Source organism: Sarcophilus harrisii, chromosome 1, assembly GCF_902635505.1.
Source record: "Sarcophilus harrisii chromosome 1, mSarHar1.11, whole genome shotgun sequence".
Taxonomy (NCBI): domain Eukaryota; kingdom Metazoa; phylum Chordata; class Mammalia; order Dasyuromorphia; family Dasyuridae; genus Sarcophilus; species Sarcophilus harrisii.
This window is the reverse complement of record NC_045426.1, coordinates 574,892,304-574,914,465: the sequence shown is the minus strand read 5'-3', so window position 1 is coordinate 574,914,465 and position 22,162 is coordinate 574,892,304. Positions and strand designations below refer to the sequence as shown.

Sequence of the window (22,162 nt, the reverse complement as noted above, 5' to 3'; positions counted from 1 at the left end):
TTAAATAAAATGGTGCTAATAATTCATAACTAAAAGATGGAAACCCTGTTGGTTGTTTTGCATCACACTTTGAATTGAATGTTTGTATTATGATACCTTTCCTCTTTATCTCCTTGAGCAGAATGATGGTGCTAGGTTTTCCCTGATTTTTAGTGATAGTTAGGTGAACTGACTTGGGAGGGCATAGCTACTTGCTACAAAGGTGAGTAGGGAAGAGAAAAGATTATGTAAGATTGGATACTATTATACAATATTGATTTTATTTTTATTTGATTATTTTATTCCAACTAGTTTAAAAGTTGGAACTATTTTGGAGGGCCATGAACTTTTAGATTTTTTTTTTTAGTGTAAGTGCATCTTAATGTAATTTTTGTATTACTAGTGTAGTTTTATCAGTCCAGTGTTTCCCTGTTTTAATCTCTGCTCCTTTTATATGTTGGGGATATAGATTAGGAAGAGGATATATATGTATGTGTGTACATGTACACACACACACACACACACATACACACACGCACATTTTTTGTGAGTATCCAAGGATTAGATGTGGAAAGAAAGTGGAAGAGGAAAAGTTGTAGGAGCAATAATTTTCTTTTTACTCTTCCTGAAGCTAATTCTAATATACCTTGCAGATGAGTTAACTGGAATGGAGGGAGGAAGAAAATAACAAGACCCAGAGGAGGAACTAATATTTATAGGTTTCTCTAATTTAAGAGACTCTTACCCTGTGAATGTCTAGTTTTTCCTGTATATAAATGTAATTATTTGTGCCCTTAACTGTTTTCAAGTACATAGTCCATATAGAACAAACTTAAGATTGTCTTTCTAAGAAATCTTATATAAAATTCTTAATTCTAAATATTTGATCTTCAAATGATATTTCCAAGAGGAAAACGTTTTGAAATTCAGAAAAATTATATTTATTTAATCTTTGGTCAGTACTGTTTTCTTGTACTTGAAAATACTAAAGTTGAGTGAAAATTTCCATGGTAATAAGAAATGTTTGTTCAGTTCAACTCCTTATGATCCCATTTTTGGGTTCTTGACAGTAATACTGGAGAGGTTTTCCATTTCCTTTTCCAGCTTATTTTATAGATAAGTAGCTTAGGCAGAGTTAAGTGACTTGCTCAGGGTCACATAGCCTTATTTTGAACCTCAGGTCTTCCTGATGCCAGGTGTAATGCTCTAACTACAAACCAGGATTTTCTGAGTATAGCTTGTTTCTTTTTTAAAATTGCTTTTCTTTCTGTTTCTTCATTATTTTTGGTAGAAGAAAAATGTTTAAAATTTTAAAGAATTACTCATATTTTCTCAGAATTAGTAACACGGTTGTTGGATGAGTAGATATAGTATTAAAGTGCCTTTCTTAACCTGAGGCACAATTCTAGACTGTAGTCTAGAATTACAGAAGGGACTACTATATATTTTGGAAGAGAACTTGAGTTTACCTTTTCGTTGTTCTAAGCCTTGCTCAATATTGCTAAAAACGGAATGCTGGCATTTATCTATTTTTCAACATGTGGTATGGATGTTGACTTCTGGAACTTTGAAACCTTACTTCTGCTTTTCTTTTGGGCTGTTGGAATTTTGGTCATTATCTGCTCATAAAACACAATCTTTCTCCTTTTTAACTTTCTTGCACAAAAGACTCCAGAGGGTTTCTTTTGCCAAAAAGTAAAGTCCCATGATGGGTGTTCAAAGCACCTTACAGTCTGACTTCAGCCTATCTTCATAGGCATAATGAATGAATATTACTTTCCATACTCTTCACACTAGGGTCTAGCTAAAGTAATCGTTCCTTGTTTCTTGTAAATGACATCCCATTTCCCATGTCTTCTATACAGTTGTGTAGGTTGTTTGCCGCTTTCACTTCCCAACTCAAGTGCCACCTTCTACAAAAAAAAGATTTTTGATTTTCCCCCACAGTCTCAGATTCTAGTGAGTAGATGATAATGATTTCTCTGGAAATTATTTTATAGCTATTTGAATATCTTTTTATTTACTTTCTGTCAGTCAGCAAGCATTTATTAAACATCTACTACATTCCTGACACTGTTAAATGCTAAAGGGCAAAAAACAACTAGTTCCTGTTCTTGAAGAGCATGTTGGAGAGATATCATGTACACAGCTATGTATTTTATATAGGGTAGGGTTTAAGGGGAAAAATAATGGATATGTTGAATTAAAGATGTTTATGAGCTATCTGATTTTAAATGTCCAGCAGGCAGTTGGAGATGTGAGATTGGAAATTTGGAAGAGAAGTTGGGGCCCCCCTGAGTACATTGTAAAATCATTTGCATAGAGATGACAATTGAAGAAGAGAAGAGGGCCCAGGATAGAGTTTTGGGAACTCCTATCATTAGTGAGTGTGACTTGGACAAAGATCCAGCAAAGGAGACTTAGAAGGAGCAGTGTCTTGAAAACCTAGAAAGAAAGGAGTTTCAGGGTGAAAAGAGTGATTAAAGGCCACAGAAGTCAAGAAGGGGAAAGGAAAAGAAAAGGGATAAGGAACAAGTCTTTATGAAGCTAAGTGGTAGGCATTGTGCTTAGCACTTTTATGGCTATAAAAGGATCATTTTGACCCTCATAATCATGAAGTAAGTGCTCTATTTTACAGTTGAGAAAGAGGTTGTCACTTGCCCAGGGTCACACATTCTACATTTAAGCTCGGGGCTACATTACCTAGCTACCTTAACGTCAAGAATGATAAAGACTAAGAAAAAGTCATTTGATTCGGTATTTAAAAGATTGATAATTTTGGAAAAAGCAGTTTTGTTGGAATGATGAGGTCAGAAATCAGATTGTCGAGAGTTAAACGATGAATGAGAGGAAAGGAAGTTCAAACTTATAATCTATTATATTATTATATTATTATTATTATAAATAGCCTTTTTAAGGATTGTAGCCAAAAAAAGGCAGAAGAGCTATTAAACCTTATCTAGTGGGACTTTACATGTGTATTTGTTGTTTCCTCCAATAGAATGGAAGCCTTTCAGTACTGGGAATCTTTTATTCTTGATTATATCCCCAGTATAAAACAGTGCCGCAGCATATAGAACCTTAATAAATGTTTCATTAAAGAATAAATGTTGAATTTCATCACATTGCCATAATATGAAAGTTAATATATGAAAAAATATCTGAAAATGAAGATGGAAAAATAGCTGTTTAAAATGAATATTGATTTTTTTTTTAAAGGAGTTTTAACTCATCATCATTATTTGAATCTTCTGTAACTATGGATGGTTAAATGTTGGCTGACATGAGAAATGTCATGTTTCATACTAGAGTTGAGAAAAATTACAGAATTAAATACTTATTCTTAATTTTGGTTTTGAAATGTATAAATTCTGAAAAGTATGCATGGAAGTTTTGTACATATCTTTTCTTGTTCCTCAAATATCTTTTTCTTTCCAAAATATTCATCTTCAAGTGTTTTGAACCTGCTCCTGAAATTTAGTAGCTCACTTCTCAGCTTCAGTGTCCATATCTGTAAAAGGCTGTTGTGAAACTGAAGTCAGATGATATATAGAGAAAGCACTATATGAACTTTATACAGCCAGCCCCTAATGTAAGTTAAGTGTAGGGTTTTTTGTTTTTGTGTTTTGGCAAGGCAGTTGGGATTAATAGTGACATGCTCAGGGTCACACAGCTAGTAAGTGTCAAGTGTCTGAGACTGGATTTGAACTTATCTCTTCCTGACTCTAGAGCTGGTGCCACTTGTCTTTTTAATACAGTTTTAAGATAATAAAATTTAAAGGTTAGTTCTTGATATTAAAATTCCATCTGACTCAATTTGGACCATTTCTTTTAGTATCACTTAAGCATTTTTGTTATTTTGCAAATGATTCTATTCATTTTTTATGTGTTTGTCTTTTTTTTTTTTTTTTCATTAGATTGGTCATGAGATTTCTAAATGAATTACATATTACTTTCTTTTCCAATCTTTTCATTAGATTGGTCATGAGATTTCTAAATGAATTACACATTACCCTCTTTTTAGCTAGTAATCCTAATAGTGTTGTGTTGAAGGCAAACATTTGTTAATGTTGCTAACTTGTACAGTCCAGGAATTCAAGTTTTTCTAATTAAAAGACTGCTAATATGATTGTGTGTCAGTTATAACTTCAAAATACATGTATGTTAATGTGTGTGTACATGTTTGAGATTATACACACACATATATGGATATGTTTTAAAATTTCAGATTGATCTATCTGTATTTGTGGATCTATGACTTCACTAGTCTAGTGCACTCCTACTGCAGAAACTTGTTTTCAGTATAGACTGGTACCTTTCCAGTTACATGTAATCTTGGAGGGTTCCTTGGGGTCACTGAGAAATTACATGACATAACCAGATTCGTATAGATTTAGGCCCTAACTAATTTTTCAGTTGTAACTGGATTCATTTCTCTCTTTTTTTTTTTTTTTTTTTATGTAGCCATTAATACTGTCAAAAGAATGACAAAAAATGCTTATGATTTTAGAAATAACTATGTATACATCTTGTAGTTGCCTATATACAAATTTTAAATTTTTCTTGTAGTAATATTAAAAAAATCTAAGAAGTTGTAAATGCCCCTCGTATCTAAATAATATGAATGCTTTAATGTACTGTCAACTCAGTATGTTTTTAGTAGTAGTGTGGCTCAAACAAGAAAGCTAAAAGAATCATTGGCCCCATTGATAGAGGCATGACTTTCAGGAGGAAGAATCTTGAAGTCTCATTGTACTGTCTCATTAAATCATATGTGAAGATCTGGGTTTATATTTCAGGAAGGATAGTGATAAATCAGAGAATGTCCAGAGTAGCTCAGCCTGGATGGTGAAAGGCCTTGTACCCAGACAAGTAACCGCGTGGTTTCTCTCTTGTAGGGAAAAAGCTCAGGAGCATATAATATCTGTGTTTTAACATTTCAAGGGCTTTTATAAGGAAGAAATATTAATCTGTTTAGCTTTAGAAGACAGAACTACTAGATTTGATTAGAAGCTTCAAAAGAATATATTTGCTAAGGTCACTAGTAAAAGTGGGGTGGGTCATTCCTGGGAGAAAGGGGCTATGAGTTTTTCCTGTGAAAAAGCCTAAGAAAAGGTTAGCAGACCTCCTGTTGGGAATGTTATGGAAGAAAATCTCTATGGGGTCTTTGTTGGAAGAGATAGATAATAAAAGGCTATGAGGCCTTTTTTCATTTCACATTAGTAAAGATTGATAACTTTTATTTAATAGTGCTATCTTTAACTTTTTTTCCTCCCACTCTCAATAGTTCATTAAGAAAACACAGTAATGCTTTGCACCGATTATTGAAACGCATTGTTAGTACATTTAGTAAGGATACAGGAGAACTTGCATCTTCTTTTTTGGAATTCATGAGACAAATACTCAACTCTGACACAATGGTGAGTTAATACATTTAAACCTTTTTTGAATTTATTAACTTGTGCTGTAATATGATACAATTTTTAAAGCCTTAGTTATTTAGAATTTAACATGCATTTCTTTTATATTATCATATTTGTAAAACATCTTTCTGCTGTCTTAAATTTTTAATGTATTTATTTAAAACTTTAATACAAAATAGAAAAGAAAAAAATTGATATGTGCACAGTAGAATATAAGAAAATTCAAAATATGAAACAGTAAATTTCCATTTCAAGAAAGCTTATTAAAAAAAACACATTTTATTCAGAATTGTCTATTTTTTCTTTGCTTCCTGGTAGGTTTTCTTTTGTTCTCTGACATGCAATTTTTGCTTGATTCTCTTTTTCCCTTTTTCTTATTTTTCACCTTCCCCATATCTAAATTAAGCATGGCTATAAACACATACACACACACACACATCCAAACATAGACAAAAATATACATGCTGGTCTCTTTAAAGCACTAGTGTGAATGCAACCTTTGAGATCAAAATAATTTCAAAAAATATTTCCTTCTACTTCAAATTTCATTTTTGTTTTTACCATATCAATACTACCCAGAAAGTCTTGCTCAGCAAGTATTATGGATGATGATATACTACTAACTGATAGCACATTATATTTAGATTCATTCATTTGATAAGTATTTATAGAATGCCTTTTCTGGGTTAGGCAACTACAAAGACAGATGAAGCAATCCCTTTCCTCAAGGAACAAACACCTCATTAAAAGAATTAGAATGTATATATTTGAAGATTTGAATTAAAAATTGAACTATCTTCCAGAGTGATGCCTTTCACTTCTAAGGTTCTATGGCAAATCTAAGAACATTGTTTAGTTGTACCCTGAATTTGAGTCTCTGCTATAAGATTTTTAGGTGTTTGCAGTGGCTGAAGATAATTTGTTCATTAAAATGTTATTGGCCAGTAACTTAGGAAAATAAAATGTTCATAAACATTTTGGTCAACTTTAATAAAAAGCTTTGGTTTTTATGTTAATTTTAGTTTTAAGTTATGTATGTTTATTGAGAATAAGATATATTTTCCTTTGAGTTTTATTTAAAAAATGTTTTTTACCTTTTTCTTTTTTAATTTTAGAGATTTACATGTTATATATCATTGCTTAATTGAATAGTTATGAGGTTTTGAAATACTTTGGTGCCAAAAAGTTGTCTTAGGACAGTACCTAGAGAGATTATCTTGGAACGAGTCACTTGAATTCCTAAGGGTATTTTGTTGTGTTAAAGTAAAAATCATTATTTTCCTTAAGTATGAGACAGTCTCACATTTGAGTTCATCTGAATTTCACATTTCATTTTTTAAAAATATTTTTATTTTTAATATAACATTAGCGGTTAAAAATTTATACCTTTGCATCCTAAATTGGATTTTTAAGAAATGTTAGATTTCCATGTGGAAAGGTCTTGAAAAGGTGTGAAACTTAATATAGATTTTTCAGAAACCAAATTTTTAACTGTGACCCAAAGGATAAATTATCATCATTTAAAAAGGCATTTAATTTTTACCCATGATCTGTTATTTATGATAATGATGGAGGAAGGATACTTTGAATAAATGAAATCTTCATATAATCTCACATCTAAAAATTTTCATCATATTCCTCACAACTGTTTTTGTGAAACATAGTTACTACGGGATAACCAGATTGGCTTTTACTTTTGTTTACTTGGTTAATTAATATTTTCTTACTACTCTATCCACTAAAAACTTAGTGATTAGTAGATTATAATTGAGCTAGTTATATTTAGATATATCCCATCCTCTGATAAAACTATTAATATTTTGGAGTTGATCTAAATCATACAGATAGCAGGAGGAGAAGTCAAGAGACTTGGCAATCTACAAATGGATTAATTTTTGGTCTTGTGCAAATATACTTAACCATTTAATTTCCAGATTATGTAATGTATATCTTCAGATTTAAAAGAAAGTTTAGGATGTTTTCAAAGTTGTTCACTTTTATTTTTCAAATTAAAGAGTAATGAGTTGTAAGTACATCCTCTAAAGCAAAAAACATTACTTCTGATGGGATATACTCTTTTATGGATTGATTCCTCTTCATTTGTGTGCTTGACTATCTTCTGAGAGATAATTAAAAATTGTTAGCTCTTTCTAATGGCAGGTATAGTTTTATCAACTATTGTATAACAGTTATGTTGTGAGAAGGCATTGTATTTTTGAGGCAAAACATTTGAGACATCATTTAAGACATAATTGAAGATTAGTAGGCAAAGTCATATTGCTTCTTTGAGATTGAAACTCAGATTAATGCCACCTGCTCCTTTTATTTATTATTTTAGTTTAATTTCTGTAATGTTTACAGGGATGTTGTGGAGATGACAGTGGTCTCATGGAAATAGATGGATCTCATTCATCAAGAACATTGAGTCTTAATGCTGCAGAATTAAAACAACTTTTACAGAGCAAAGAAGAAAGTCCAGAAAGTTTGCTTCTTCAACTGGAGAAGCATATTTTGGTAATTTAAAAAAAAAAAGAAAAGAAAAGGAGGCAAAAAACATCCCTTTAATTAAACCATATTTTCTTCCTGTTTACTTTTTACTATGTTTTCATTGTTAGTATTTTAAGTAGTGATCCCTAGAGTGGGTATTTTCTTTCAAAATCATCCTGAAATTAGAAATTTTTGAAAGATTTCTTAATTTCCTGAAAAAAAATTTAAATGTAGCCTGCTCTTTTGATTGCAGGGTAATACCCCCTGCTATACAGTTTTTATAAAGGAAATTATTGGAAATAGTCTTACATTGTTTTACTTTGTATTATTTTTAATTAGAAATTTTTTGCTTTTTGCTTTGTAAAATATTGATGTCAGAAATTTTATTTAATGGCTCACATTTTTTCAAGAAAATTGTGTGGGCATAATAAATGTTATTTATTTTTAAACTTGTGCTTTATGATTCAAGTTTTTTTTTTCTTTTTATATCTTAAACCTAGGAACATTCTAAAGAGGATGACAACCTGGATTCTTTGCAGGACAACATAGTTGGTCTTAGACAAATGCTGGAATCTGCAGGTGATCCTTTACCACTTAGTGATCAAGATGTGGAACCAGTACTTTCAGCTCCAGAATCTCTTCAAAATCTCTTTAATAATAGGTAAAACAAATTTTTGTTGTTCTCTAGAATCAGTGGCCATATTTAATGTTATCTAACTAGTTTTAGCAAAATAAAATATAATTCCCTTAGTAATTGACATAGTCGGTCAGCAATCATTTTTTAGTGTCTGTAAAGTGATAAGTAGTGTGCTTAGGGCTGAAGATACAAACACAAAAGGGAAGTAGCTCCTATTCTTCAAACTAGTGAGGGCACTAGTTTGTTTCATTAAAAAAAAAAAAAAAAAGATTTGGGAGTTGAGCTCATCCTAGGCTCTTCATCTTATGCTGAGTCATTGACTACTGTGTGATTATTTGAGCCACAGGATATTGAACTAAATGAATGCTATTATTTGAATATTTGTGGTAAATTTTTTTTCTTGAAAATATACCGCTAACCCTATTTTAGTGAGAGAACCAAAAATTTTTTTTTAATTTTATTTTTTATTATAGCTTTTTATATACAAAACATATGCATGGGTAATTTTTCAACATTGACCCTTGCAAAATCTTTTGTTCCAACTTTTCCCCTCCTGCTCCTCACCTCCTCCCCTAGATGGCAGGTAGTCCCATACATATTAAACATGTTAAAGTATATGTTAAATACAATATGTGTATACATATTTATACAGTTATCTTGTTGCACAGGAAAGAGTGTATTTAGAAAGAAGGTAAAAATAACCTGAGAAGAAAAAAACAAAAATGCAAGCAAACAATAACAGAAAGAATGGAAATGTTATGTTGTGGTCCTACTCATTTCCCAGTGTTCTGGGTGTAGCTGGTTCTGGAGAGAACCAAATTTATATAACACTGAAGAATTAATACATATATTACTTTAAATCATGTTTAATCTTTGCTAAAGATGCATTTTCTGAAATAGCCGTTTTAAAGCTGTAACACTAAAATTACTAATACCTCATATAATCTGAATTATATTTTATAGAAGATTGGGAAGATGATTTCTTAAGTATTTTGAAGTATGCTTATCACCAATGTATTTGTTATGCTAACTTTTGTTGTAGGACTGCATATGTGCTAGCTGATGTCATGGATGACCAGCTGAAATCCATGTGGTTCTCTCCATTCCAGGCTGAAGAGATTGAAACAGATTTAGATTTGGTAAAGTGATTTTTTTTTTCATATACATCTGAAGAGTTATTTTTATAGTTGTAGTTGATGATGGTTTCTTTAATTTTTAATATAGATTTTACTTTGTGCCAGAATTCTATCCGATTATTAATGTCGTTTATTTTTTGTGTCATTTTTCCTTTTGTTCTATATTTAGATTTCTCTATTTTTCACATTTACTTCATTTTATTTCTTTCATATCAGTGGTATGAGTCTTTGAGAAGCAGTCCTAACAAGACAGAATTATATTCTTGCATCCTTACTGTATTGTACTCATTATAGTTTTTGCTGTAGGCTATGTATGTATAGTGCTCTGTTTTCCTATGAATTATTGCACTTGATAGAATAATGGAAGGAAATGTATGGTATGGTGTTCTGTTTTTCTATGAATTATTGCACTTGATAAGAGTAATGGAAGGAAATCCTCATGACAGTCATCGGTTTGATCTTGTTGTATGTGTGTGGTGTGTGTGTGTGTGTGTGTGTGTGTGTGGTATTATGGAACTAAGTCCTTTTAAAAAAAAAAAAAGGATTTGTTTGGTAAAGAGATTGATTTTGTAGCATAATATGTTGTATTTGGAGGGAAGCATGCGTCCACTGACAAATTTTAAATATGTAGTTATATATATTGAATTCATATTAAATTTGTTCTCCATGATGATTTCTGAAGGAAAATAATTTCTAACCAGTTTGTTTCTATGTTAATAAATATTGGAGCATGGCTATAAACACAGCAGTGGTGAGATATTGAGTATGATCTTGAAAAACAAATTGTACTTTATTATTGTAGGGACATCTATAAATTATTTACCATATTCTGCAATCATATGAGAAATCTTTTACCAAATAATTAATTTGTGATAAAAAAGATATTCTCTTCTATTCACAATTGTAATATGATTTGTAACGTCATTTGTGTTAGCTTTTTAACATGTAAAATAGATTATTTTAAGACATGGTGATTTGGGAAAGTACTCCAAAGTTTCTTTTAATATAAACACTTTTTCTAGATAGTTTAGCTTATGAGATTGTACTTCCCTTAAAATGAGCCATTAGATTTGATTCATTTTGGTCTGTGAAGGTGGTAAAGTTTAAATTAAATAAATTTAAAAGTTAAATAAGTTGACTGGGTCAATTTAAAAGAATTATGTTTGTTTAGCTCCAATTTCTGTTAAATTGAACTCCTAGAACTTCTTGGAATACCATGGTATGCAAATACATATGTATATAATACAGACAACATAAGGTCTATTGATGACATTTCACATGCTATCTTCCTTAGTCTATATTGGAGTGTAGACATTCTACATTGTTTCTAATAGGATTGTGAGATTTTATTCTTAGCTTGATGTTTTTTGGTGAGAAGAGAGGAAGGAGGGCACTTTGTCAGAAACTCGGTTATAAAGGATTATCTCCTTTGTTGATAACAGGCTGTTATGTATCCTTTTTAAAAAAGCAGAATGACCCTTTAAGTCCTATACTTAAATTTGAATGTTGGTTGTTTTATTTTACATGTCAGTAAACTTTTTGCCAAAATTATATCTAAATGTCTGCACCTAGAATATGGCACTGTTGTGAATTATCCTTTTATGATTGCAGGTAAAAGTTGATCTAATTGAGCTGTCTGAAAAATGTTATAGTGACTTTGATTTGCAAGCCGAATTAGAGCGTTCCTTTTTGTCAGAACCATCATCTCCTGGGAGAACAAAGACTACAAAAGGATTTAAACTTGGCAAGCACAAACATGAGACTTTTATAACATCGAGGTAAAAGCTTTGTTACTTTATAGTTTTCTTAAAACAATTGCATATAGTTGAGGAACATTCAAGAATGTGATATGGTAAAGTATACAAATCCATGGTTGAAATGTAAGTTGTTTTTTCTGGGAGTCTTCTTCCTCAATTCACTTGTAAAGATCACTTAGCTTATATCTGTGAACTGAAGAGACTTGGATACAGAGAATTGGGCCATTGCTGTTTTTTTGATTATAGGTTATAAGAAAACTTGAGTGTCTTGGTTATTAATTGCCTTTTCCTGTTTGAAGAAAAGGGAAATTAATTGGATCATTAAGCAGATTTTTTTTTTTTACTTGTAAATAGCATGTCAGAGAGCTCTTTACCCCTCCATTTTATAGTACATGGTACATTACTGTCCCATGCTGTTCTCCATAAAAGTTGTATTGTTTCTTTTAAGGGAAAGGAACTATTTTTGGTTTGAAGGGAAATGGTCTTTTGAATGAAGTTGGGGAAAAATTGAAAGATTTTCCTATCAAAGTTTTCAGTGCTGAGTTAGTTTTAGTTTGTTTTCTCCGGTAATAGATAAAAAATGAAGTTCCTTAATGTTTTTTTAGTTTTAACTTAAGTATTTTTAAATTTTAATTAGTGGAAAATCTGAATACATTGAACCTGCCAAGAGAGCACACATTGTGCCACCTCCCAGAGGAAGAGGCCGGGGAGGATTTGGACAGGGCATCAGACCCCATGATATCTTTCGTCAGAGGAAACAGAACACCAGTAGGCCACCATCTATGCACGTGGATGATTTTGTTGCAGCTGAAAGCAAAGAAGTGGTCCCACAAGATGGGTTACCACCACCAAAAAGGCCACCCAAAGTATCACAGAAGATTTCTTCTCGTGGTGGATTTTCAGGGAACCGAGGAGGACGAGGTGCTTTTCATAGTCAGAATCGGTTCTTCACTCCACCTGCTTCAAAAGGTAATTTGGTTTATTTTTGGAGTCATAGATAAGTTGAACTTTTATTTTAGAAAAATTATATTACTATTAATTAGTATTGTTTCAATGACTTTCTGAAAGAAACTTTTAAAGTAGATGTATGTGTAGGGGTGGGGAGGACGTTAAGACATAGTTTGATTTATTCAAGGAAATGTTTCTCATGTTTTTTTCCCTTAATGTCTAAAATTTTCAGGAACATTTATGACCATTATTTTGATTTTTGGACATTGGATTTATTTATTTGAATTACCAAAGAAATTTGTTTGAGATTATTTCTAGTTTACCAATTTACACTCATCAAAAAGCAGCCCTTTTAGGATTTTTTCAAAAAGTGTTTTTGATGTATTGAAATATATACCCTCAATATATATACATGTTACATACTTAATAATCTACCTGCTAAGTATATATATGGATTGCTATAACTTTGTCATTCTTATTGGAAGTTGTTTCTCGTTACTTCTGTATTCCAGTTTTTCAGTAAGCTGTTAGTAATATTCCTTCAATCTAGGACTTAATAAAGGATGAAATTAAAAAAGACATTTTATGTTTTGTTTAGGAAATTATAGTCGTCGTGAGGGAACACGAGGTTCTAGCTGGAGTGCGCAGAGTACACCACGAGGAACCTATAATGAAAGTAGAGGAGGGCAGAGCAATTTTAGCAGGGGGCCTCTTCCACCCCTTCGGCCACTCAGTTCTGCAGGTGGGTTGTATTTTTTTTCAGCAAATATCAGTGATAACATGGAATGATGTTTGCCTCTTTCCAGGTGGGAATATGAAAAACAGGTACCCTATTGAGACAGTAAATGTGAATATGATTTTCTATATTTTTAAGTAACATAATTAGTGATATCCAGAAGTTTCCTAAAGTATATTGACAACTCAGAGAGGACTAAACATTGGTTCTCATCTGGCTTAAAAAAATTTGTTAGCAACTCTTAAGAGAGTGCTTACTATATTTTAGTTATTGTTGTAGTAACTAGGAATACAAAGAAGAAACAGTCCTTAAGGATCTTACATTTTAATGGGAGAGACAAGTACACATGCAGGAGTATACAAAACAAATACCAAAGAGATTCAAGGTTTGATACAATAATGGTAGTCATTTTAGAAGAATACTTTTCAGCAAATAATGTCTAATCATCTTTTGTGACTGAAATAATAAAAAACAGTAATTCTGTGCAATTTTGTTTCTACTTAAAGTGCCTCATTTATAAATGAAAGTACTTAATATTATTTGTAAAGGTGGACCAAAAATAACTTTTTGATATTATATGAAAGAGTAATGTTCTTGTCTAAACTACATTATATTTCCTATTAAATGAAATTTAAAAGTTTTGTTAATTTCAGTTCTTTTTTGAATAACATACTTAATATAATATATTAAGTAATAATAAGTTAGTTTTTGCCTAATCCTAGGAGTAAGGACTAAAATAACTTATTTTTTTTTTCTATTGTAGGATATCGTCCAAGTCCACGCGACCGTGCTTCCAGAGGTCGGGGTGGACTTGGTCCTTCTTGGGCAAGCGCAAATAGTGGCAGTGGAGGCTCAAGAGGAAAATTTGTTAGTGGAGGCAGCGGGAGAGGTCGTCATGTACGGTCCTTCACACGATAAAAATTATTCTTGGGAACATTCTGATAGGATAGACATTTCATCAAGACAATTTTTAAAACTTAAGACACTGAAGGACCAATTTAGACTTAACAGATATCGGGAGACATCTGAGAGAATATTTTTATCTGAAGAAAGATTTTGTTTGATACGAAACATGAAATTTCAATAAAAATCCAAACATTTTTATGTATGGTTGCATATTTTCTCTTTATATTCTAAAGCACTTTTGAGGGATTTGATAGAAAATGAAAGATGTATCTTAGTCAGGGCATTAAAAATTCTAGCATTTTTGTTATAAAATATCCTCTGCCTGTGTAAAAAAATAGCATTGTTCTCTGAACGGTGAAAATATAAAAAAGTTTTTCCTTTTGTCTTAGGAGAGCTATATGAATTTGCTTTATGTCTCAGGTTGAAATTACTAGATTAGTTTTGATGGTATTATAATCAGTACTTTCATAATAAGACATATCTTAATGTTTTGGGGGGAGAATTTTGGAAGCATTTAGTAAGACTTGAATTTTTTCTTAAAAAACAAAGTATGTCAATACAATAACTATATTTTCCCCAAGGAGAATTTTGTCACCTAGTTTTTTCATTAATAGTGTGGAATATTATCACAAATGCAGAATGTCATCTTAATAGTTTTAATTTTTATAGTTGTGTATTTGTGAGGTGATGAATGGAAGGAAAGGTATTAGTTGATAAGAAAATGACTGAAGGAAAATAATATACACCTTTTCTCTTAAGTGTTACTGAGTTAAGTTGTTCTCTCGTGGTTTTTTTTTTTTAAAGGTGAATGGGGAAAATGTTAACTTAGAATCCAAAGTAACATACATAATGCTTAACATAAATTAACTTTGTTAGTGTATAAGATACAATCCTGTGTAGTGCTGAAGATTGGGTTTTGTGCTTTACAATTCTATATAACATAGGGAAGGTCCCGTAAGAAATTGTGTTCCTTATGAATGAGGATAAAGAAATCTGAGGTAGGATTGAGATGGAATTTAATTTTAGATGCATTGGAATGACATAAAATCACTCATTTGTCTTTTGGTCTTGGGTTCTGTAATATGACCACTGAGTAATACGATGCTGTAATTATATTTGTAGCTTTTGCTATTTTATAATTAAATCCGTTTTCAGTTATTAAAAAGACATCACAGGTAATAAATAAAAATGTTGTTCTTGAAATGGGTTAAGTCATTCAGGGAAATTGAATAACTTGGCAGTTATGACTTCAAAGATAAGGTCCAGATGAGTGGTAGTAAGGGAATGTAAGAACTGGAAAGTTATATTATTCAAGTCATATAGGATATGATTATAGGAATATGTGAAAGTCTGCAGAAGATTGGTTTTCTTTTTATTATTGAATCTCATTGATATATCTGGAGGAAGCCTCTTCCAACTTCATTTGTTTTCCATGTGAAATGTCACTGACAAAATCTGTCTTTGGAATAATGTCTTCTGAATAGGAAAACAGACATTTATGAGGATGCTTTTTTTTTTAATTAATATTTCTGGAAAAAATGGGTCACCTTTTGGAAATTATCGAGTAATATGCATCAATCACAGGCATTAACATAAGAAAGAAGAATAGGTAGGTTTAAAAAAAATTGTGTTTGATTATTTAAAAAAATTTTGATTTGGCAGAATTAAATGCTGTTTTAAAGATCCTCTAACAATATATATCTTGAAAGTACATTAAAATTGTCTTTTGAAAGATAGAGATAACTTCATTCTGTCTTCTGATTGGTTGATTATAAATAGAAAACGAGATGTAAAACAAAAGGATATAGGCTCACCAAAGATGATTGCCATATAAATGGTGAGGTCCTCTAGATGTGACTGCTCACACATCTATTGATTATTCTAGTTCTATAATAATTGTACAACCTCATAAATGAGATCCATAATCACTCAAATCCCATGTGGCCTATCCACATGGGAAGTCCAAAACAAGGGAAGGAAAAATGTATGTTTTCTAGATCGGAAGGAAGATGCATAAAACATTTATCTTGAATAGATACTGTACACTAACAATGAACTGAACTATTGAGTAGGAGTTAGACTACCTGTAGAAAATTGTGCTGTTACTGGAATATATCCAGTTTTATCCTGAAACAAAGATCAGTCTTTTAAATGCCAATATTATTCTGTTAATACTACATATGTATTTTAAAGAATCCACTTTCACTGAGGAATTTTATAATTTATTTCTTATAATAAGAAATTACAATAAACTTATAATTCCTCAGTGAAATTATTTATTATAAGAAATAAATTATAAGTTTCAGGTTCCCCAAAGTTCAATGGAAAAACCCATGGTGGCTTTGAATAGGTGGTAATATATTACCAATAAAACTATCAGAAAAGAAGCCATATGTCAGGATCATAGAAAAGTGAAGGGGATAGTGTGTACAGAGGAAGGCCCTCAACAATTCAAGAATTTCACAGGATGAACTAATTATATATGGGTTAAAATCTTGCCCATTGGAAGAAGTATCCACATTAATGAGATCGCAGATCATCAAAGTAAATAATGAAAAATGCATCAGATACTTTATGGAAACACTAGTGCTTTTGTTAGACTGAAGCAACATTGAGAATCTTTTATATTAAATCTCTTTAAGAATATGGAAAAACAGACAGCAGCTCTGAAATATTACCTATCATGCCAGAAAGAGCTACTAATTAATCATTGTATTTAAGTTCTGTGTCAGATGAGATTTTTACTGTTTTTGATCAGTAACCGTTGCCAAAAATGCAGAATAAAAAGGCAAAATATGCTCTTTAGGGGAATAAGATTTCAAATTTCAAACTGAATTCTGAAACATGTAAGAATATTAAGAAATGCATCAGGTAATCATGTAAATTTAGCTTTAGTTTTGAGGAAGTTTATTCCAAATGAGAGTTAAGAAGTTTTGGACAATCCTATATTAAACAATAACTTATTTTTTTCTGGAATTACATGGTAAAAATTAGTTAACAACTATTCTCCCCAAAAAGCCTAAACATAGACTATGAGGCATCATTTGGAGATGATGTGAAAAGCCCTCTTTTGAAGGATCCCTGCAAATACAGGTTTCTTGTGGCTCAAAGAGTTAGGTATTTGCTCTGTGAGCATATATTGTCAATGGACTATTTTCTTTTTAAAGATCATGGTTTGAGGAAAGCTAACATGCTAGCTAGTTTACATTTGATTAGTTAACTTATAATTTATTTCAGAACTTCATTTTCATGGGTCTTTTTTCCAAAGAGCAGGTCATAACCCACTATATACCCCCTTAGTAATCATTTTTAATGAACTGTTGTGTTCAAAAAGCATTCTCCAAGACCAAGGTTCTTAACCTTTATGATGTCTTAGAATCCTCTGGGAGTCTGGTGAAGCCTATAGAGTGTACCAAATATTGCTTTTAAACACGTGAACTAAGATATGTAAAATTATAAAGGAAATCAAGTAGAAATAGTTGTCAAAGATAAAAAACAAATTCAAGTTCTAGTCTGATAGCCTTTTTATGCTTATAATTTTCAAATGTCCACAGAAAGCAAATGAGCAGTTAAATGGGGCTGTACTTGCTTGATAGGATTGTTCTATTTTGCAAAATCCAGGGTCACATTTTACATTGTGATGAGGCATCAGAGTAGGATTTATATTAGCATAGTAAAGTTAAGACACTATGTTTTTATTTTAAAAATCCAGACGAAGAGATTAATGCTGACCTGAGAAAGAAGCTCTGAGCCTGCTCAAATTGAATCAAATGCCATATGAGGAATAGTGGAAGGGCCTGGGGATGCTAAGAATAGAAAAGATGATAAGACTTAGGAGAAATACAACAGTTGAATTATTTGAGTACTATCACGTAGAGGGAGGTATTAGATTTGACCTGCTTGACACCAAAGGGCAAATGAGAGAGTGAATAGTAGAAGTAGTAGAGCCAGATTTAGGCCCAATAGAGGGAAAACTTCCTAATGGTAAATGAGCAACAGGTCCTTGGGTATATTATAAAAGTTAATACTTTTAAGATAATGGTTAGACTAGATGGTCTGAGGTGCCTTTCATTATTGAGATTCTATAAAACTTATTAGTCACAAATCTAGTCTTAACAGTTTTGTAATATTTTGACACAAGGTGATTTTCAGGGGAATCTTTTAATTTTTAAAAAATTCTTTTGATTGCGCTGTGTACATATGGACTGTAAATGAGGGCAGTCCCATTTTTGTCAGGATAAGGTTAAATATTAGCATTTTTGTAAGATTCTCATTTGTGTATTGTAGTTTCACATTTCTGCTCCATAAGGAATATGGATTGTTGCTTTACAACATGAAAAAGTCTTAAGACTGATTTTTTGATAACAAAGTTGTAGGTATAATAGGTTTTTCAATCTGTGTACATAAAATTTGTGCTTTTATTCCATTTACAGCAGTGGGAAGTATATTTTTGTTTTGTGGGGAGCGGCGGAGGGTGGATGGGTGGGGGGAGACAGACCTCTGTGTCTTAAGGTTTCTGAAGTGGACTTTGAGTCAGTCAGGGAGCATTTATTATATGCCAGGCACTTTGAGTCTGTTTTTGATCATTATATTCAAGTTATGATTGGTATTTAATGTTTTGTAGGAATTTAACTGTTGTGTTTCATGTTAACAGTGTTCTGCAAGTGTTATTTCTGTTCATTTTGCCTGTGGTTACTCTAGCTCACTATACAAAAAATTTTGAAGCATATATATATAAAATGGAATAAACTTTTAGGTATTGAACTGAAAAAAAAAGTATTTTCATTCTAAGATAATAAGACTTAGGTTGATAGAGCTGTATATGTGACAGCAAGAGAGCCATTTCTTTTTTTTTATGACTTAAAGTTTATAAGCAATTATTTAATTAATGAGTTGTATTCATTAAATATTAAGTGGCTTCCTTGCTTTTCTTTATGGATATGAAAAGAGGCTTTGAAAGTTGCCAAGGTATAGCTTTTTATCAGATAGCTATAGGACACTCATTTCATTCTAGGGCTTGGCAGGAATTAGGAAGCCTAATTATTATTTTATTCAATTCTAGGATCAGATACCCCAACAATTTAAAAAGTATCTGTCAAGGAAGTTTCTGACAGAATTGATTATAATGTTCTCTAACTCCTTTCTAGAGCAGGTTGGGAAGAAAATGGATTATTATTTTTCAGTATAATTGTTTCCTTTTGGAAAAATGTATTTTATTTTATGCATTTAAAATATCTGAGAAGAGGGCCCATGACACATAAAAGGTCAAGAATCCTTTTTGTAGAGCAAATCTTTAGAACTAGGATCCCCCCTCAGAATACATAAGGTCTCACTTAACAAGAAGCAATTGTAAGCCATAATTTTAAAAATATATATGTACTTCATAACTTATGAGAATTTTCACGCATTTTGGAGCTAATGATTTTGTTTTTAAAATTCAATTGGATAAAAAACCTTTTATGAATTAACTAAGCATGCAAAAAAAAAGCAAGAATCTTGTTCGAGTGCTTACTTAAATTCAGAACTTAAATTCATAAAACACAATTGATTACTACACAAAGTAGGAAAAAACCACGATTTTATGTCTTTTAAATTACAGAGACATAAAGCCCACTGTATGATCTGTTTAGATTATATGCTTATTCTCTGTACAAAAGACAAGGTCTTTTCTTCTTTTTTTTTTTTTTTGGAAACTATTATAGATGAAAAAGATCTTTCTGCCATTTTCAAAAAATAGCGATTTTTAGGTGAAGTTCACAATGGCCCTACTTTAGAGCAAATTATGTGTGATACAATATCAGATTTTGTCACTGTCAACAAGGCTAAGGCCATTTGCCAACAGATTTATTACTTCTGTAATGTTTTTCTTAAAACATGGAATCATAGGATCATAGATTTAGAGCTTGAAAGTTCCTTAGAGGCTATGTAGTTCAAGCAACTTGACTTGCTCAAGGTTATGTAGTTGGGATTTGAACCCATATCTTATGACTCCAAATTTGTTCTTTCCACTGTACCATGCTGCCTCCTGACTGATCATTGTTAATGTATTTTAAATAAGTAATGTAACTTCAGTGTAAACAATTTTAAATAATTTCATATGACCTTTTGTAACTAGTTATGATGATATTAAAGACATCAAATGTTAATTCTCTGACTCTAGTTACTGCATGAAAGGAAATGTCTTCTGTGTGTGATGGCACATGCATATAATATCAGTCCCTGGAGAGGCAGGCAGAGGCTAAATGCATCTCTTGAGTTTGAGAATTATAAGCTGTATTGGACTAAGGCATTTGGGTATCTGCACTAATCCCTGCATTAAAGTGGTGATCTCGTGGGATCTAAGAGGCATGGACTAAAAAGTCCATGATAGAAATGGAGCTAGTGCAAGTGTCTGTACTAATTAAAGTGGGATCAGACTAGGGAGTAGTCAGCCCTTCAACTTCTGGTGTGGGCAAGAAAGGGAGACTTAGAGGTGCTGCACTAAGTCCATGAGTTAAGTTTGACACAGAAGTAAAAGGTAAGTGTGTACTTTTAATTTCTTTAGTAGGAGGAAATAACTGAGATAGGATACTGTTTTTTTTGGGGGCGGGGTTTGTAGAAAAAAATTTAAAACCTTTGGGTTGACTTTCCCATATGCCCTTTCCCTGCAAAAGAAGCTTTCAACTTTTACAAAATTTAACTTATTTGAAATATTTTCTCTACTCCTAGATTTCACTTCCATAGAGCCTTATTTCATCCATCATACCATCATAAATTTTTATACTTTAATAAAATAAAAAAAAGTTTTTAGACAATTACTTATAAAAAGGTTTATTTGGAACACTATTATAAAATAGTGACTAGTGTTCTATTAAGTTTACCAAGTTAAATGTAACTGATCATGTCAGTTTTATAGAAAGTTGCCTAACAAGTCCATATTTTAAAAAATACATATTCTGTGGCATAGTACATGTTTTAAAAACTTTTATGCAAACAGTTTCTTTAAAAAAGTATAATTTCCATTTGGGATAAAAATTTTAATAATGCAATAAATTGTTAACTCCATTACTAAGTAGCAGGAACATTCAGAAATGTTTATAACAATTGCAATTAAATGCTACATTTAGAAGCAAATGATTACAAAGTTCATATGACTGTAATAAGGTGACAGATCCATTATGGATGTTCCTAGGTTGAAGAATTGTGTAGCACCTGTCCAGAAACAAAATATAAAAGAATGGGGTAACTGTACAGATACAAACAGATTTTTATTTTTGCCCAAGAGATTCAGAATAGTTTTAAAAGAGCCATATTAACACCGACTTTAGCTTGGATCTATTCCAATGTAAGAACAACCCCCTCACTATGCATGTTATAGTACCTCATGTGAAACCTTGAGTGGGACACTCATTATTAGGAGATTATAATGGGCTGTAAAAGTTTTAACCAGGTATTTAAGATAGAGGTCTAAACAGTTACAAGTAGGTTTAAAAAATATCAGCCTCTGTAAAGAGAAGGGGTACAGTGACTCTAAATGTGAATGAATGTCTATTTCTGCAATAACTAAGGACTACTATCTGTGTTTCATGTTTTTATCAATCTCTTTCCTGGAGAGGTTCTTTTTCTTTGCTGTAGGCAGTCAGGGAGTGATGAGATAATATAAAGAGATCAAAAGCAAGGCTTCAGTGAGGGAAAAGCTGAAACTTGACCCTTATCAGTATCATGGCAAAGGATGTGATAGGGAAGGGAAAGAAGACCTATACCTAATAGTATAGGGTATAGAGATGTACAAATTTGTTCCTGAAGAGGATGAAGTTAGATGTTGCTCATTTTCCAAAAAAATAAAAAAAATGTAGTAGAGCCTTAGAAGCTATCTAGAAACCTCATCCAGTAAAGGTTAGCAGAGGAATTGCTGGTGGGCTCTTTGTACAAGTGTCCTGAAGTTAACCTGATAATGGTCACGTTTTTCTTATAGAGTAGCTGTATCTTCCAAAAGTCTTACATTTGAGACACGAGAAAACTTTCCAAGACAAAAAGAAATAACTATTTCTAATACATTTAACTGGACACAAATGGCATTGCCAGGAAGGAACTTATCCAATAATTATGAAATCTTGGGCAGGTCACTTCAGGCTGTTGTGTTCTCAGGCAGTTGGGAAACAAGAAATACAGAA

At 31.8% G+C, this 22,162-nt stretch overlaps 1 protein-coding gene and 1 long non-coding RNA gene across 7 annotated transcripts in view; one reads left to right on the top strand and one right to left on the bottom strand.

The window, feature by feature from the left end:
- Positions 1-20,155, top strand: part of VIRMA (vir like m6A methyltransferase associated) — an 88,738-nt gene extending 68,583 nt beyond the window's left edge. For all 3 annotated transcript variants that reach the window (XM_023496392.2, XM_023496391.2, XM_012541722.3), the window contains exons 17-24: positions 5,267-5,399; positions 7,764-7,916; positions 8,390-8,550; positions 9,569-9,665; positions 11,274-11,440; positions 12,057-12,388; positions 12,966-13,109; positions 13,867-20,155. In XM_023496392.2, coding sequence (XP_023352160.1) covers positions 5,267-5,399; positions 7,764-7,916; positions 8,390-8,550; positions 9,569-9,665; positions 11,274-11,440; positions 12,057-12,388; positions 12,966-13,109; positions 13,867-14,021 — 1,342 coding nt within the window. In that variant the 3' untranslated portion in view covers positions 14,022-20,155. The remainder of the gene's footprint in view (positions 1-5,266; positions 5,400-7,763; positions 7,917-8,389; positions 8,551-9,568; positions 9,666-11,273; positions 11,441-12,056; positions 12,389-12,965; positions 13,110-13,866) is intronic.
- An 815-nt stretch (positions 20,156-20,970) lies between these two features.
- LOC105749362 overlaps positions 20,971-22,162 on the bottom strand; it is a 30,562-nt gene continuing 29,370 nt past the window's right edge. For all 4 annotated transcript variants that reach the window (XR_004231054.1, XR_004231053.1, XR_004231055.1 and 1 more), the window contains one exon: positions 20,971-21,200. This is a non-coding gene — a long non-coding RNA (uncharacterized LOC105749362). The remainder of the gene's footprint in view (positions 21,201-22,162) is intronic.